Source organism: Rhinolophus sinicus, linkage group LG02 (genome assembly GCF_036562045.2).
Source record: "Rhinolophus sinicus isolate RSC01 linkage group LG02, ASM3656204v1, whole genome shotgun sequence".
NCBI lineage: Eukaryota > Metazoa > Chordata > Mammalia > Chiroptera > Rhinolophidae > Rhinolophus > Rhinolophus sinicus.
Window position 1 is genome coordinate 154540148 of NC_133752.1, and position 16614 is coordinate 154556761.

Below are 16614 nucleotides of genomic sequence, written 5' to 3' on the forward strand. Positions count from 1 at the left end.
AAGGCAGGGATTTTGTCATGTTCATCTCTGTATCTAGCTCCTAGAACTGTGCCATGCACATAGCATAGGTTCTCATTAAGTATCTGTCAACTGTTTTGTAAGATTTATAAATGTTGGTGTATGATGACTAGTACAATGTAATGGAGTAATGCGTGAATCGTGGAGCCAGGCTACCTGGGTTCACATCTCCGTCTTGTCACTTACCAGGTAGAAGACATGGACAAGTTACTTAAACCTCTGCTCCTCATTTGTCTCACCTGTAAAGTGGGGATAATAATATAACTTACCTCAAAGAGTTATTGTTAGGTTGAAATAAATTATAAATATATATAAATGATGTCTGCTGTACATATTGGAGTTAGGTATTAATATAATTATAAATGCCTACCCTTGATGATTTAGCCTTTCCAGACTAGAGAAAGGGATCTATCTACAAATGCTGACCATCCGAAGGCTTCTTTCCACTCTCGTCACCACCAACAGATGTACGCCCTTTGTAGTTCATACCTTGATGGCTTAAACACCCCCCTTGCTGGTCTTCCCTTAGCTACTCAATGATATTATTTAATCTTTCAAAGTGACTGTGACTGCCCTCCCTCCTTTCACTTCTCTTCAAACCCTTTAATAATTCACCAGTGGAACCCTTCTCAGAATGTTTTAAAGTGTCTAAGATAAAATACCAAATCAATTATAATGAAATATAGTTATCAAAATATTAAAAAATAGTTATGTAAATTTTCGCTTATTAGCACATCAAATGAGATCTAATGGCAGATCTGATAACTATTGCACATAAACAATATTTTGAGATCGCAAACATCTTCATGTGATGAAAAGATCTTTCTTTCCACTGGCTGTATCACAGATTTGTTGCCTACATTTATAGCTGAAGAAAATGCTAAATTTCCATTGGAGGTTAATGATAATGATGTAACTTTTTTTCACCCAAGTTCATGGACTGTCTTGATGAACACATCCCTGTATGCAAGAGTTTCTGTACTCTAGCTCCGACCTGTGAGTCTAAATTTGTCCTATGTCTGCTCAACGCAAGCTGAATTTACCAAGAGTAGGAAATAATAGCTTTTATGCTTTGACCAATATTTACTGTGTACCATGGCTGCTACGTATTAAGTACTATGTTAAGCAATACAAATTCAGGGCTAGGTCTCTGCCTATACGAAGCCCCCTGTCTAATGAGGGATAATAATTATAAATAGTAAACAAATGTATAACTACATCATAAATGCTTTGAAGAAATCAAACTAACATAAAGAAGTAATATATTTTCAAGAGTAGGGATGTGGTTACTTAGATAATTGGTCAAAGGAAACCTCTTAGGTAGTGGCTATTTAAGCTGAGACATGAAGGATAAGATGGAGCCAGCCAGGTGGAGAGGGATGAGGCAGGAATGTGAGGTGAAGTGTGGGAATTGGAATATTTTAGGTACAGGGAACAGCGTGTATGAAGCCCTTGAGGTAAGAAGGATGCGATACCTAGTCTTTCCTGAATCCACCTACTTACTCCAACCTGTACCTGTCCTGTTTCTAATAAATTCTTCTCGAGTTTCTTTAGTAGCAACTAGGCAAATAGAAATTTTGTTTCTTTGTTACACAAGTAGTAGTGAACTATACATCCTGTTTTACAGTTTTATATTTTGCATTAATAATTGTATTGGAGGTCTTTCCATATTGCTGCATAGAGTGTTTATTTTCCTTTTGTCTAGAACCACAAGATTTTCCAGTGTGTGGGCTGTACCATAGTTTATGTAAACAAATCCTGTCAGTGGACTTTTGAATTGGTTCCAGTATTTTGCTATTAAAAAAAAATGCTATAGTTAATAAGCCTGTGTTACTTCACATGTGAACAATATACAGTATCTGTAGGATAAATTCTCAGAAGGGCAATTGCTACACCAAAGGGCTAATGCATTTATAATTGTGGTAGATACTATCAAATTGCTTTGCATTGTGATTGCATCGATTTACATTTTTAACAGCAGTATATGAAAGTGCCTGTTTTCCCAGACACATTTGATGTTACAAAACTTAGATTTTTCCAATCTCATTTGTGAAAAAGGTTCCTCAGTTTAGTATTGATTTCTGTTCTTCCTGAGTGAAGTTTAACATTTTTTAAATGTTAAGTTTAACATGGGTTTTAAGTAATGGTTAATTACTTTTAAGTAATGGGTTTTAAGTAATGGTTAAATGTGAAGTTTAACATGGGTTTTAAGTAACGGTTAGAATAACCTGTCCTACTCCAAAGTTATAAAATAATTCTCTCATGTTATCTTCTAGTGATGTTAAGGTTTTATTTCAAAAGTTTACATCATTGATCCTTTGAAATTTATTCTGTGGGATATGGCCAAATTATTTTTCCAAATGTCTTCCCACTTGTTGCAATGCTATTAAATACTCAGTTTCATCATTGATTCGAGATACTGTTTATATACAATAATGTTAAGTCCTGTATGATTGAGAATTTATTGCTTGCCTTTCTATTCAGTTCATTGGTCTGTTGGTCTCCGTGTGCCAGCATTATAGTGTTTACTAATGTGGCTTTATAATATTTTAATATCTTCTAGTCCTAGTCCCACCTCATTGTTTTCTTATCATTATCTTGGCTATTTTTATTTTTTTCCACATGAACTTTAGAAGCAGTTTACATGCTAAAATATTTGTTGGTGTTTTGTTCAATTGGGATCTTATGTTTATAGATTCATTTGGGGACTCTCACCACTCAAGAACAAGGCAAGTGGTTCCATTTAAGTTTTCTTTTGTAGTTCTCTCGTAGTGCTTTAACATTTTAGAGACCTAAAAATTTCTAATTGATTTTATTCTTTTAATCTTTTTATTTAATCTTTTTATTTGTAAGTTAGATTGTTTCTTCTATAATACCTTTTAGTTGTTGTTTTTATACGTGTGAAAACTATTGAAGCCTGTATATTTTACCTCACTGAATTCACTTAGTGGTTATTATAGTCGTTTTTCAGTTAAATTTTTATTTTTAAGGTATATACTGATTACGAAGATGATAGTTTTAATGCTTCCCATTCAGTTTTTTATAGTTCTCATCTCTTTTATCTAATTCTTTTAGTACAAGTGATTCTGGGCATCCTTATGTTTCTGACCTAAGTGGGTCATAAGAAAGACACATACTTTGCACATGTCTTTCTTATGCATGATGCTGTCTTTGGGCTATGATTTAGTTTATCTTGTTAAGGAAGCGTCCATCTATTTATATTTCATTGATATTTTAAAAATCAAGATGTTTATTGGATTTTTTTCAAAAGCCATGTGATTTTTTTCTTTGTATAAGTGATTGCAATGAATCATATCAATTCATTATATATAATGAGTACAATTATATAATAGTTTCCCAATATTGAACTGTACTTATGTTCTTATGATAAACTTTATCTCATCATGTATTATTTTTTTCATGTGTTGCTGAATTTTATTTGCTAATACAACTTAGGACTTTTATCTTGATATTCTTACATGAGCTTGCCCCGTATATTTTTTGTTTTGTTTTGGTGCCGTCTTTATGATGTTTTGTTGTAAGTTCACACAAGCTTCATAAAAATAAGTTGAATGCTTTATTTTTTACATCTTTTGGAACAGTTTAAATAACAGTGGAATTATCTGCTCTGTCAAGGCTTGGTGGAATTTCTCTGTGAAATCATCAAGGCCGGGAGATTTTATGATGTAACTCTGATACCTTTTTCTGTTCAATAGAAAAGGGATCTGTTTAGATTTTTAACATTTCTGGCGTTATTTTAGTAAATTATATTTTCCCAGAAAATTATCTCTATCATACATTCTTTCTCTCACTATCTGTTTTTCTGCTTTCCTCAGGTATTGGCATCTTGCAAAACCTTTCTGTTCTAACTGTCCTACCATCACTGTCACCATAATTCAAGTTTTCTTACCTCTCTTCTGTGTTATAGCCTCTGTCTTATAACTGCTAGTATTTTTTTTGTTGTTACTGTCCATAGCACACAATGTTACTAGATTAAATTTCATACCTTACAGTCTTACTCATTATCCAACATCTGGTATGTGGTAGGCATGAGAAGCATGCAGAGAAGAGTACAGGCAAAGCTCTACTCTCGTGGAGCTTATATTTTAGTCGATTGTATCAGACAAGTAACATAAATAAAAATACATCAAGTAACGATAACTGCTATGAAGGAAAATGAAACTGGATAAAAGAGAGATAGGAGACTGGGTGCCATTTCCTATAGGGTGATGAATGGTGAGTAGAGATGTGAAAGAAACGATCGTGAGCCATCAGGGAGAAGTGCTTGAAGCAGAAAGTTTAGTTAAGTAGGAAGGTCCTAAAGTGAGAGTGCGCTTGTCATGTTTGAGGAATAGGAAAGAAACCAGGAGGGAAGCTCTGCGAGCTCTAGAATGAGCCACGGTGCAAGCAGGAGAAGATGAAGTCAGAACTACTGGTAGTCTGTGTGCTTGGAGGGACGGGTGGGGCAAAGGGGTAGGCAAATCGCACAGGACATTGTTGTAAGAACTTGGATTTTACTGAGTGACATGCAAAGTCATTAGAGTTTTTGTTTTTGTGTTTGAGAGTGACAGGATCTAGACTTAAGAGAAATTACTGTGACTGTTCTCTAGAGACTAGACTCTAAAGGGCCATTGATTTAGTTAAGAAAGGAGATAATGTTAGGTTAGATCATGGATGTAGTTTTAAAGTTTGGGAGAAGTGGGTGGTTGTCAGTTGTACCTTAAAGGTTGAGGCATCAGGATTTGAAGATAGATTGAGTGTGAGATGTGAAAGAACCAGCCTCAATTCCTCTCTAAGGATTTTTGTGCTGAGCAATCTGAATAATAATGTTCAGGTTCTGAATATTCACTTACTGAATATTCATTTACTGAAATAGAGAGCATTGCAGAAACACCAGGTTTGGACCAGCAATCAAGAGTTTGGCTTTGGACATGTTAAGGTTATGAATGGTACTAGTTATCTCAGTGGAGATGTTGAGTAGTAAGTTGGATATTGGATTCTGGAATTCAGAACACAGGTCTTTGTGAAAACTCTTCAGTGGCTTTCCATTGTTTACAAATTCTAAATTTTAACATCTCTATTTTTCTGACCCCGACCTACCTTTTAAGTTTTGTCTCACACTACTACCTTACGTAGGCCAAGCCAAACAGGCTTTCTTATTTCTAGAATGTGCTTGACTTTTTGCCATTTTGATGCTGTTGTGTATGCCATTCTTTACACGTGGAGTGCTTGTCATCTCAGCTCTACCCATTGGAATACCAGCCAGTGTTCATGACTTTATTCACTAGAGTGAGAAAAGTGAGCCATGGAAAGGGAACCCTGTGTTCAGTTGATGACATTCAGTGAATAGACTCCTGGATCTTGCTTCTGTGTGTTCATTTTAACCTACGGCATGGTGTGCTTTCTCTTAGTGACGAAAACAAAACTGTTAAGTTTTATTATTTCTTTTAATTTTCAGATGGGAACATTTAAAGCACATGATGGTGAATATTTCTTAGAACCTCTAATGAAGGCAGATGGGAGTGAACATGAAGATAATCATAACAAGCCACATCTTATATACAGACAGGAATTAAAGAGGAACTATTTTCTGCATTCTCATAAGCCTTGTGATGTTTCAGGTAAAGTATGAAGTGAAAGTATTTGGGTTAACTTATACTATTTAAATCTTTTTATAGGTCAGAATTTGCAAATTTCCCTTAAATATTGAAGTATGATGTTTCAAACACATTTTCTTGACCTATGAGAAAACCATCTAATGTCTGAATGCAATTTTGTGGTAGTAGACTAAACTTAAATCCAAAAACAGTATTCGGTATATGGGATTTGTAGCAATTAACCTTAGAAAGTTTTCACCTCAATCGGTGAGTCACACTAGTATGATTTAATTTTTCTTAGCAGAATTGTAGATAATTAAACAAAACTGAACTTAAGTAGTAATAAATAACATGGTCAATTTTGCATGCTTTTTTACCTTATATAAAGGAAGTGTTGTATATAGTTTTCTGTGATTACCCGTTTTGCTCTGTCTAGTAACTGAAGTTCAGCTATGTTGACCCATGTAGCTGCAGTTCACTCATTTTCATTGCTGTCCAGTGTTTGTGTATCACAGATCTTATGTCCATTTTCCTGTTGATGAATTTTGGGTTGTTTGCAGTTTTCATAATTATGAACAACACTTCTGAATATGTTTGTCCTCCTCTCCTCTGTTTGAGAGTTTCTCTAGAGTATACACATAGATACTAGATAATTCCACTATGTTTTGGAAAGTGGTTTTTATCAATGTATGCTTCAGCAATATATGAGAGAGGTATGTTTTCATCATTTTTCCTCTAAAATTCAGACTACTGAAGATTTGTAATGGATTACAATCTAAGAATCATGCATTTCTTTAAAGTATAAATCTGTTGCTAGTAAAATGCTTGTACATTGTATCGAAGTCATATTAAGAGCTGTGTCCATGTATGTGCATGTATCTTCACCATGTCATTGTATGTCATTCTGTGAAGTATGGAGAAAGGCACCTGCAGTTATCATCAAAGTACAAAATCTAGACAAAAGAGTGGGATTAGAAAGGATTTATTGGAGATTGTAGGTGTCCAGAAGCTATAGTTCCAAGCACTGAGATGCCATCTGTTTTGGGATATAATGATATGTAGGCCTTTGAAGGTTTTCCCTGGGAGTGCACTTCTTAACCTTTGCTATTATAAGAGTGCCATTTTGCAGTGGTTCTCACTGTGTCTAAGGCCGTGTTTTAAATCTATTGACATAATAGATGCCTTTCTTATGCTTTTAATATGAGCATAAGGGTTTCATTTTTATGGCTTCAAAGAAAACACAAATGGGTCCAGCTTCACAATAGACGTCTACAGAAGGCAGCTTATGCTTGTTCTGATCTACCATTCAGGGGCAGCTTGTTTAATGAATTGTTTAGCTTAAGAAGAAAACCACCAAGTAGACACTCTGAATGCGTAAATGTTTCACATAATGATATGCAGGGGTTTGCATTCACAATCAGTGTTCATTATCAGAAAGAAAATCGTTCATGAAAAGCCAGGCCCTTTTGTTTAAACAAAATTGTATGCTAAAGATTTGTTATAAAAACTGCAAATAAAAAGCAAATAGCAAGCTATAGTTTTCTTTTAATCACAATGTATTTTTCCACAATACTTATCTACCAAAATGTTAAAGGTAGTATCATTCTTTTTAATGCCTGAACCACCTCCATTTTTAGGTACCATTAACATACATATTTTTAATCACTAAAAAGGGCAATCAATTAATGGCCTAAGTAATTAGCTGCTACTCATTATTTTGTTCATAAAAATGGAGAGTTTTGAATCTATTTATTAATAGTAAAATGTTATCAATGGCTTTTTTTTCTTTCCTAATTCCCATGTCAGAAATAACTTACAGGATCTTACATATTCTAAAGGTGAACCTTCATTCAGGAGAATTTGTCAAATAGGTGGGCCTAGAGATTTAGCACATGAACCAAAAGGGTTAAGTGGAAAAGGGAAAGTCATTTTTTTAAAAAAAATATTTCTACTGACAGTTTTAATTTAGTATGACCCTAAAATGTTGCAATTCGTTGTGGCTTCAGCCTTGATGAATTAGATTCCATTTTTTTTCAACATCAGACTTCACCCTGTGCCTTGAGGCCATACAAATGATTATATTTGGTAGCCAAGCCAAGCCGTTGTGGATGCCAGGCTCCCAGCTAGACATCAGACACATTCTAAGTAATACCCAGTGGAAATGGCAAAACACGCACACACAAAAAACCTACACAATGAACAAACAGCCCACACATACTAACCAAAGTAAAACCAAGGGGAGGGAAGCCCTGAGAAGACGGACAGGAATGAAACAGTTCTCTGGATTCTGTTTAATAATTCTGCTCTTGCTTACCCTCCAAGAGCATATCAGAACCGGGCTGAGTTCCTCAGGGGACCTGGTCTGCCTTGCTCCCTTTCCTCCACTGCCACTCTGTCCCTCTCATCTCGGTGTCCTGGGGTAGGAGTGTAGAACATTTGTAGAGCAATGCAACAGAGGACTTGATGTGAGTGAAAATGAAATGTCTTTCAATGGGTTTTAGATGATGTTGGCCAGTTTTAGAATTTCTGTACTTCTCATAATTTTTTTAAAAAATGTTTCATTCTTATAGTCTGGGTCCCTAATATGTGTAAAGAACTGTATGAGGTATAAGACTTAAGTCTTTCTTTTCATTCAGGTTCTCAAAGCTCAGTGGGTGTAAAAGAACACAAAAACAGAAATGTTATAAAACTGAGCCAAGGCTGCCTGAACTGTCTTAGGAGCAATATGGTATGCAGCTCAAGGGGTTGAGAAACAGACTGCCCTGGGTTTTACCGGGGAGGTGATAGTTAAACCATTTACTCTCCATTGCAAAGGATTTGTTGGCATTTTCTAAGGAAAAAAAAAAAAAAAAAGAGGGGGAAGGGCTTGTATTAAAAATGTACCCAGGATTTGTTTTGGTCAAATATGGTAAGGTGACAGACATGGAGATAACTGCCTTGGAAAGAAGAATTGGTTACTTAATCAGTTCCCTAGAGAAGGGGACATGCCACTGCACACCAGCCCACACAGGGAAGCATCTGACATGGTTAGGAGACAGGAGTGAGGGGAGAGCGTAGGTAAAAAGGCTTTGTTACTACAGTGGTGGGAAGTTGTTAGGTGGGGATGTCCCCTATTGGGCAGGAAGTAAAACCCAAGTATTGGTGTTTTGTGGTTGAAGGGGCCGTAAGGTGATTTTAGTGTGCCTGTGAAAGCCGGGCTGTGGGGGGAGATGTAAACAAGTTTGGCTGTTAGTTTGGACTTGTGATTACTGGATGCCAAATCATCAATTGCAAATTCGATAAAAATAGGCTAGAACAAGGTAGAACAGGTAGATGAAAGGGAATAGTATTTGTGTCTTCAAAGTCCTGCTTTGAGAAGGACTGTGGGAAGCAGGGGAAGAGGAGGCTATGAAGGCAGCTTCCTGTCTACCTTGATTAAAACACAGGCAGCTCTGAAAGGACTTGAAGGATTCTGTAGGCTATCGCATATGCATTGTGGAAACAGAAGTTTTAAAGCAGAGACATCATATGATCTCTTACTGTTACATTACTCAGCTGTCAGCTTTATTTTTTAAAGATTGTTTTGGATTTGAATGAGAAGAGACTGAAGTCCAGGGAGACTGAATCAAAGGAAGCAGCTATTTTGTTAACAGAGGATTTAAATGTCAAACAAGTAAGGTGCACATAAAGAAGTAAATTGAAGATAATTTCCTTAAAGCTTTTCCTTTAACTTTGACATGCATGGTACAGGTATTTTGTGTGTGTGGGTAAAGATTTTTTTGTATGTGTGGGTAATCCATTTTGATAACATTTCTGTGAATGCATAAGAACTACCTGTTTAGTAAAATGGTATTTATATACAAATTATTTTCTTTTCTTTAAATATGATGATTTAATCAGCATTTGTTTTTGGAAAATCCCGTTGTCTTTAGTGTCAGCAGAGGCCACAGTTCACTTAGGAAGCTGGAAGTCAGGGAAGAGTTCTACTTCTGTCTCTGCTACTAACTGATTTTGAGATCTTAACCGCTCTGTGTTTTAACCTAGAGTAGGTAGTAAATACTTAATGAATTTAATGTTTGCTATATAAATGTCAACTTTAGGGGTTTCTAACTTCGATACCTCACAGCTACAGGGACCAGGAAGTTACCAGAAGTGAGTGAAGTGAGGTATCAGTAGGATATTGAGGTATCCACAGGGCAATGGAATATGAGTATGTACTTCTTGCAAAAGGTGAATTGGGAATGTGAGATCAGTATTAGCAGATCTTTTGTATTTTATAGAGAAGTTGAAAATGTGGGAACAAAAGTTCAAAACATAAAAGCTGAAATTTGACTCATTAGTTACTGATTTGCAGTCTCTCACTAAATGATTTCTAGGTCCTTGTTGCTTAAAACATTTTATAAATTTGTGGGCAAAGAATGAGGTGCCATCAATTAATCTAGAGACAGAGGATTATAACTATGGCCATGGCTGTGGCCAATATTCTTAACTAATAACTTGTTAATGGTGTTTTCAAGAGGTAGCTCAAGCTTCTAAATATGTATAGAAATGTCTCTAGAGATCTCACCCTTCTATCCATCCTTTACTAAAATTACTCTGTCAAAGATCACTTATGACCCACTTGCCAAAAGCAATAATCTCTGTCTCAGTGTTACTTCATTTTGGGGGAACATTTCTCACCATTGACCAACTCCACCCAGTTGAATTTTCATCTTCCTTCGGCTTCTCTGACATACTTTGCTGCTTTTCTTCCTTTTCTTTTCTTACCATTTCTCCAATTTCTCTTCCTGGTGGTTGTTATTGCTTTCCTATCTTGTAAGTATTTTTTAAAAGTGTTTTTCTTGGTCACCATTTTACACCATTTTTTTAATAGTTTATTTGATTTATTTTTTCTACTTTCCTAACTTTAACTACTAATTTAACTGATACATAATTTTAAAAATGTTTTAACTTCACCTTATTTTAAGATGACATCTCAGGTCTATGACTGTTTGATGCTCATGTTTTCTTGGATTTCCTAGGGGCAACCTAGATTCAGCACATCGACTCTAAAGCCATTTTCTCTCCTCCACCTCCCTCTTCATCCGTTCTGCCCATCCCACCCAGAAGTCTTTTTATTTTGGTGTCCAAATTTGTCTAATTCAAGCAACTGCTATAATGGAAATTTAAGAAATATTATTTTTTGAAAAAAACCCTACTCTATTAAGTAGAGAAGATTGCTTTAAATTTGAATAACAAATTTACCTCATCTACTGAAGTTGTCCCCTTTTGCTTTATTTGTTAATCAGTATTTTGAAGAGCATGAAAGCAGTTTTTCTTAAGTAGCTACTTTTCAGTCGTATTGTATTAGTAATGTTCTTGTTAAATTTTGTCCCAAACCAAAGAAAAATACTAAACTGTGAAATTTGACCTATTAGATTTTGAGATTGTAAATCATATGGTATTAGAACTACCTCATACATACAAATATTGTGAAAAGCTCTGTACTTTTTAAAAAACACGCTTCATAGTCATATCTCACTGATTGTTAGAATAAGTCTGTGAAGCAGTCACCATCAACTTACAAATATTTTCTGTGAGGGGAAGAAACCTAGTGGTGTTGTGACAGTTGTTCGTTCTATGCAGACTGTGTTATCTTATTAGCCAACCTGTTTTTACCAGATGTGCTCTGTTTGCTGTAATAGTGAAATGTAAATGTATTTAATAATGCATTACAATGAGAAAAAACAATCTTCCATATGTGATACTTGCTTTGTGTTGTCATTTTGTCCGTGGGCAATGTCCCAGAGCTTTGAAGTCTTATTTGTGAAGTTTTATTATCTAGTTTTGTTTATGAGGTTGATGATTCCCACATTGAATGAATTACGTGAAATGGGTAAATGAAGAAGGGAGCCAAAATGCCAGGAACCAGAGGGTATGTTTATCCAATCAGGTATATTTTGAAAAGATGTAAAAGGGAAGGTAACTTTTTTAAATGCCTTACATTTTAGGTGTGATAACAATATTTCTTCTAGGAAGGAGTACCTGTCTACTCTAAAGAATTAAGTTTTTAAAAGTCTTCTTTATACTAGGATTATGTATTTCACACTACGTCAAAACTGGAGAATGTTTTGCAGGTAGAAATGGTTCATTTTTTTCAAGTTTTGAAGGCAAGGATTTTTGTTTGTTTCCTTTGTGCTAGCTTGGAAATAAATAGGAGAGAATTATAAATCTTGAGGTATAATAGAATCTACTTGCATTCATCAAGTCTACTGTTGAGGAAGGATTGAGACTATTATCCCTTCTTTGAAATATACCGTGCATCTGTTTTTCTGTTCTACCGCCTTTAAGAATTTTTCTGTCTTTGCTTGCTATTGGTCCACTTCCGGTTTTGAAATTCTTATGTAGGGTTTTTAGTCACTTTGCGACCTGGTAAAGTTCCTATGATTTTTACTAGACAGCAATGTAAACCTCCACTGCTAGAATTCAATAATCTCCATTTACCCTTTCTTATAAAAGGACTCGCTCTTCAGTGATCTATCACCTTGTATTTCCTTTGACTTGTTTCATACTCTTAAGTCACTTATCCTTTAAGAAATTTCTCCTTACTCTTTTCCTTCCACAGTGAGATATGTCTCCTCAAATTAAAAATAAAAATTCCTTTGCTCTAAATGAGTGTATTTAGATTCTTAAGGTGTTCTTCGCTTATACAGATAAAAATGTGGAATCATTAGTTTTTAGCTGTTTTACTAATTTTACCTTATTACTGACTCTTGCTCTACTGAAGATTGCTATTCTTTTGTTTTAGTTAGCCTCTTATTCGTTCTCCTGTGGTTAATGTACCTGCTCATAATTTTATCAAATTAAGAGTGTGGGCTTAAGAATCACTGGCCATAGACTATCTCACAGTTTTGGGGCAATACTGTTTATTCTGCACATAATCTACACTCTTGCATTGTTTTTAAATTTGTTATATGCCTCTGCTATCCCACCTATTAGTTTTAAGACTTTGTGTTTGTTCCTTAAAGTAGCAGGTTACGTTTTGTTTCATTTTTCACATCCTTTACAGCAACTAATACTATGGTATGGCTACAACTGCTGTATAAGTAGTTAAATTGTTAGTGCCAAAATAACTTTTTTGCTCACAGACAGGTGTGTAAGACGAGGTTCATTGAGAAGATGATTTGGGGCCTCATTGGAAAATCTAGCTCAATGTGGGAGTCAGAGAAGGCTTACTTGAGAAAATAACTCATTACCTGAGACCCAAAAGATGAGTAGGAGTTAGGGAAAGGGAGAGGGTAAGAAGTATTCCAGATGAAAGCAACAGTATGTGCGAACACCTGGAGATGGGACAGTGCTTGAACTACTGAGGGTACTAAAAGTGCTTAAGAAAAAGTGTGGGATGCCAGGAGATGGCAACATGATGTGATGCTGGAAAGGTAAGCAGGAGCAAACTAAGGAAGGTCTCTGCTAAGCCCTGTTAAAGGATTTGGGTTTAACTTGATGCCAGTCCAGTAGGTACTGGAGTCATCTCCCCCAGTAGTTCAAAGTAAGGTCCTGGAATAGGATCTGATGACTGTTTTGTTTGGCCTGAGCTAATTGCTCTTTTTGGAGGCAAAGCTGTAATCAGCCAGACCCACCCTACTCATGGGGTCAGGTCAATGCAACCAGAGAACCAGAGCTATAAGAATGGATGAAGATAGGTACCCACAGAGAAACTGGGGACTGCTGTGAGAAGTTACATGAATGGAGGCTGGATAGAGAAAATGAGAACACAAACAAAGGGTGGACAGTTGTGATGTTGGTGTTGAAAAAAATGTGTTGGAGATGCCCGCAACTGAGAAGTACAAAGAAGGGGATGTTTTTGACATTAATAGGTGAACAGCTAAATTTTGTGTTGAGAAAGAGGGGTAGAATGGATGGAGGACTTGAGATATTAGTGATTAAATACAGGCTATGTTTACCATAAAGAGAACCAGTAATGTTATTCTTAATGTAAAACTGCCCAGAATTTTCAGTTAACTCATGATTCTACTGCTGTGGTATTCAATAATTTTGCATATATTCCAGCACATTGGGATTATCTGATGACCACCTCTCAGTTGTTGTTGTTTTTAATTTAGTGGTGGGGAGGGTGCAAATAGAAAGGTCAAGGTAATATTAGGTTGTAACTTTCAAGATCTGATGTACAACAAGACAATGGAAGAAATTTCTGAATAATCTCTCCTGTCTATACACTTCTAGCTCTGGAGGAATCAGTTCATAGCATTCAACTGGGCAGAGAAAATTATGGTATAGGGTCACTAAATCAAAAGCCTATTTTTTTCTGTTTCCCACCTCATGATTGGCCAGGAGAAGAAAGGAGAAGGAAAACAAGAGTGCATTGGTGTAAGACTTGTGTACAGGTTATCCCTGCTTTACATTCTGGGGCAGGGTTGGGCATTGAATAAGAGAAGAATAAAGCTGACTGCTAAGACTCTTGTTCCACATTAATAACTCTGGAGGATGTGAGGCCTCAACCTTGCCCTAACATGGATTTGTTTATCCGTTTGTTCATTCATTTATAAAATATTTGAGTACCTCTTTCACTGGAGTTACAAAGGTGCTGGGCCTGCTTAACATGTCCCATGACCAGCCTGTACAAGTACAAGTGCGGTGAGGGAGGGAGAGAGGGTAGCAGGAGATGAAGTCAGAGTGGTAGTGGGAGGATAGGTCATGTAGTTATGGATGAATCCAGGTGTGGGGCCCAAAGATTAAACAAATTGGAAGGGGGTAAGAAAAATAATAGAAAAATTATGAATACAAAATTTATTTTGTCTGGTATAAGTGTTGCTACCTCAGCTTTTTGTCTGTTTGTTTTATCTTTCTCCCATCCCTTTACTTTCTGTGTGTGTATTTCAATCTGATGTGAGTCTTGTGTAGGCAGCATATGTAAAGGTTTTGTTTTCTTATCTATTCAGCTCTCTTATGTCTTTTGATTGGAGCATTTAATTCATTTACACTGAAAGTAATTGTTGATAGATATGTAGCTACTGTGTTTCCCCAAAAATAAGACCTAGCCAGACTATCAGCTCTAATGCATCTTTTGGAATAAAAATTAATGTAAGATCCAGTCTTATTTTAATATAGCATAAGACTGGGTATAGTATAATACCAGGTCTTATATAATATAAGATCGGCTCTTATATTAATTTTTGCTCCAAAAGACGCATTAGAGCTGATGGGCTGGCTAGGTCTTATTTTCAGGGAAACACGGTATTGACATTTTATTATTCATAATTTTGATTTTTTTTCTTTCTTTCTTTCTTTTTTTTTTTTTTTCCATCTTAAAGAAGTCCCTCTAATATTTCTTGTAATAGTGGTTGGTGGTGATGAACTCCTTAAGCTTTTTCTTGTTTGGGAGGTTCTTTATCTGTCCTTCAATGTTAAACACTAGCTTTGCTGGGTAGAGTACCCTTGGTTGTAGGTCCTGCTTTTCGTCACATTGAATATTTCATGCCAATCCCTTCTGCTCTGAAAAATTTCAGTTGAGAAATCATCCGACGATTTTATGGGAGCTCCCTTGTAAGTTACTAGTTGCCTTTCTCTTGCTGCTTTTAGGATTCTCTTTGTTTTTAACCTTTGCCATTTTAATTATAATGTGTCTTGGTGTGGGGCTGTTTGGGTTCATCCTGTTTGGGACTCTGTGCTTCTTGGACTTGTGTGTCTATTTCCTTTGCCAGGTTAGAAATGTTTTCAGTCATTATTTCTTCAAATAGGTTCTTAATCCCTTGCCTTCTCTATTTCCTTCTGGTACTCCTATCATGGGAATGCTGTTATGCTTGATGTTGTCCCAGGGGTCTCTTAAACTATCCTAATTTTTTAAAATTGTTTTTTCTTTTCGTTGTTCCAACTGGGTGTTTTCTGCTACCTTGTCTTCCAAATCAGTGATTCAGTCCTCTGCTTCATCTAGTCTGCTGTGATTCTTTCTAGTGCATTCTTCATTTTGGTTATTGTATTCTTCACTTCTGACTGTTTCTTTTTATTGTTTTTATGTCCTTTTTTATGCTTGCTATCTTTTTGTTGAAGTTATCACTAAGTTCCTTGAGTATCTTAAGCAGTTGTTTTGAACTCTGTATCTGGTAGGTTGCTTGTCTCCATTTTGTTTAGTTCTTTTTCTGGAATTCTTTCCTGGTCTTTCAGTTGGTATGTATTTCTTTGTCACTTCATTTTGGCAGCCTCTCTGTGTTTGTTTCCATGTATTAGGTAAGTCTGCTATGTCTCCCAGTCTTGGCCTGGTGGCCTTATGTAGTAGGAGTCCTGTAGGGCCCTGGTACAGTCTCCCTGGTCACCTGTTCTGGGTGCTCCAGGAGTGTCCCTTGTGTGGGTTGTGTGTGCCTTCCCATTATAGTTGAACTTTGATTGCCATTGGCACATCAATGGGTGGTATTGACCCTCATACTGATTGGCTGTGTGGTTTGGCCACATCCACAGTTTACTGGCTGCTGTGTGAGGGGCTTACCCCACTGAGTTGGATTCTCCCCAGCAGGCTTTGGTGCCTGTTGAGACTGCCCTTTATTTGTGCTACTTGTGGGTGTATTTGGGTGCTCTGCTGTGGTCTGAAGCAAACCTCCAAATATGTTGGTTTTGGGGCCTCTTGGGAGGAGCTCCAGTGCAGGTCAGGTCACCCACTGCCTGTGATCAGCTGTGGAGTACTTGGTAGGAGGTACAAAGTGATCCACAATTGTTTGCTGGCTGTGCTAAACTTGGAAGCACGTGGGAGAGGCCATGCTAGGAACTGAGGATGTCTGCCACTAGTACTGGGTACTGGTATACCTCCTCAAAAGTCAGGACACCCTGAGGCCTGCTGTCAGCTCTCTTAAGGTTTAGCCATTGATAAAGCCTTGTACAGTACACAAGTTGGGTAAGGCTTGGTCTCATAGAGTAGGAGGAGTTATGGTCACCAGGTTAATGTAGATTCTAGTTTGGTGCCAGTAATGAGCCAGGAGCTACTCAGGAAAAGTCTCAGAGCACACAGAGGTCAGTTTCTGCCTGCCTGGGG

General features: G+C 36.6%; 1 protein-coding gene across 1 annotated transcript in view; it reads left to right on the forward strand.

Moving 5' to 3' along the window:
- Positions 1-16614, forward strand: part of ADAMTS20 (ADAM metallopeptidase with thrombospondin type 1 motif 20) — a 151445-nt gene that overhangs the window by 13306 nt on the left and 121525 nt on the right. Inside the window, 1 exon segment of the mRNA XM_019748447.2 lies at positions 5477-5639. Coding sequence (XP_019604006.2) covers positions 5477-5639 — 163 coding nt within the window.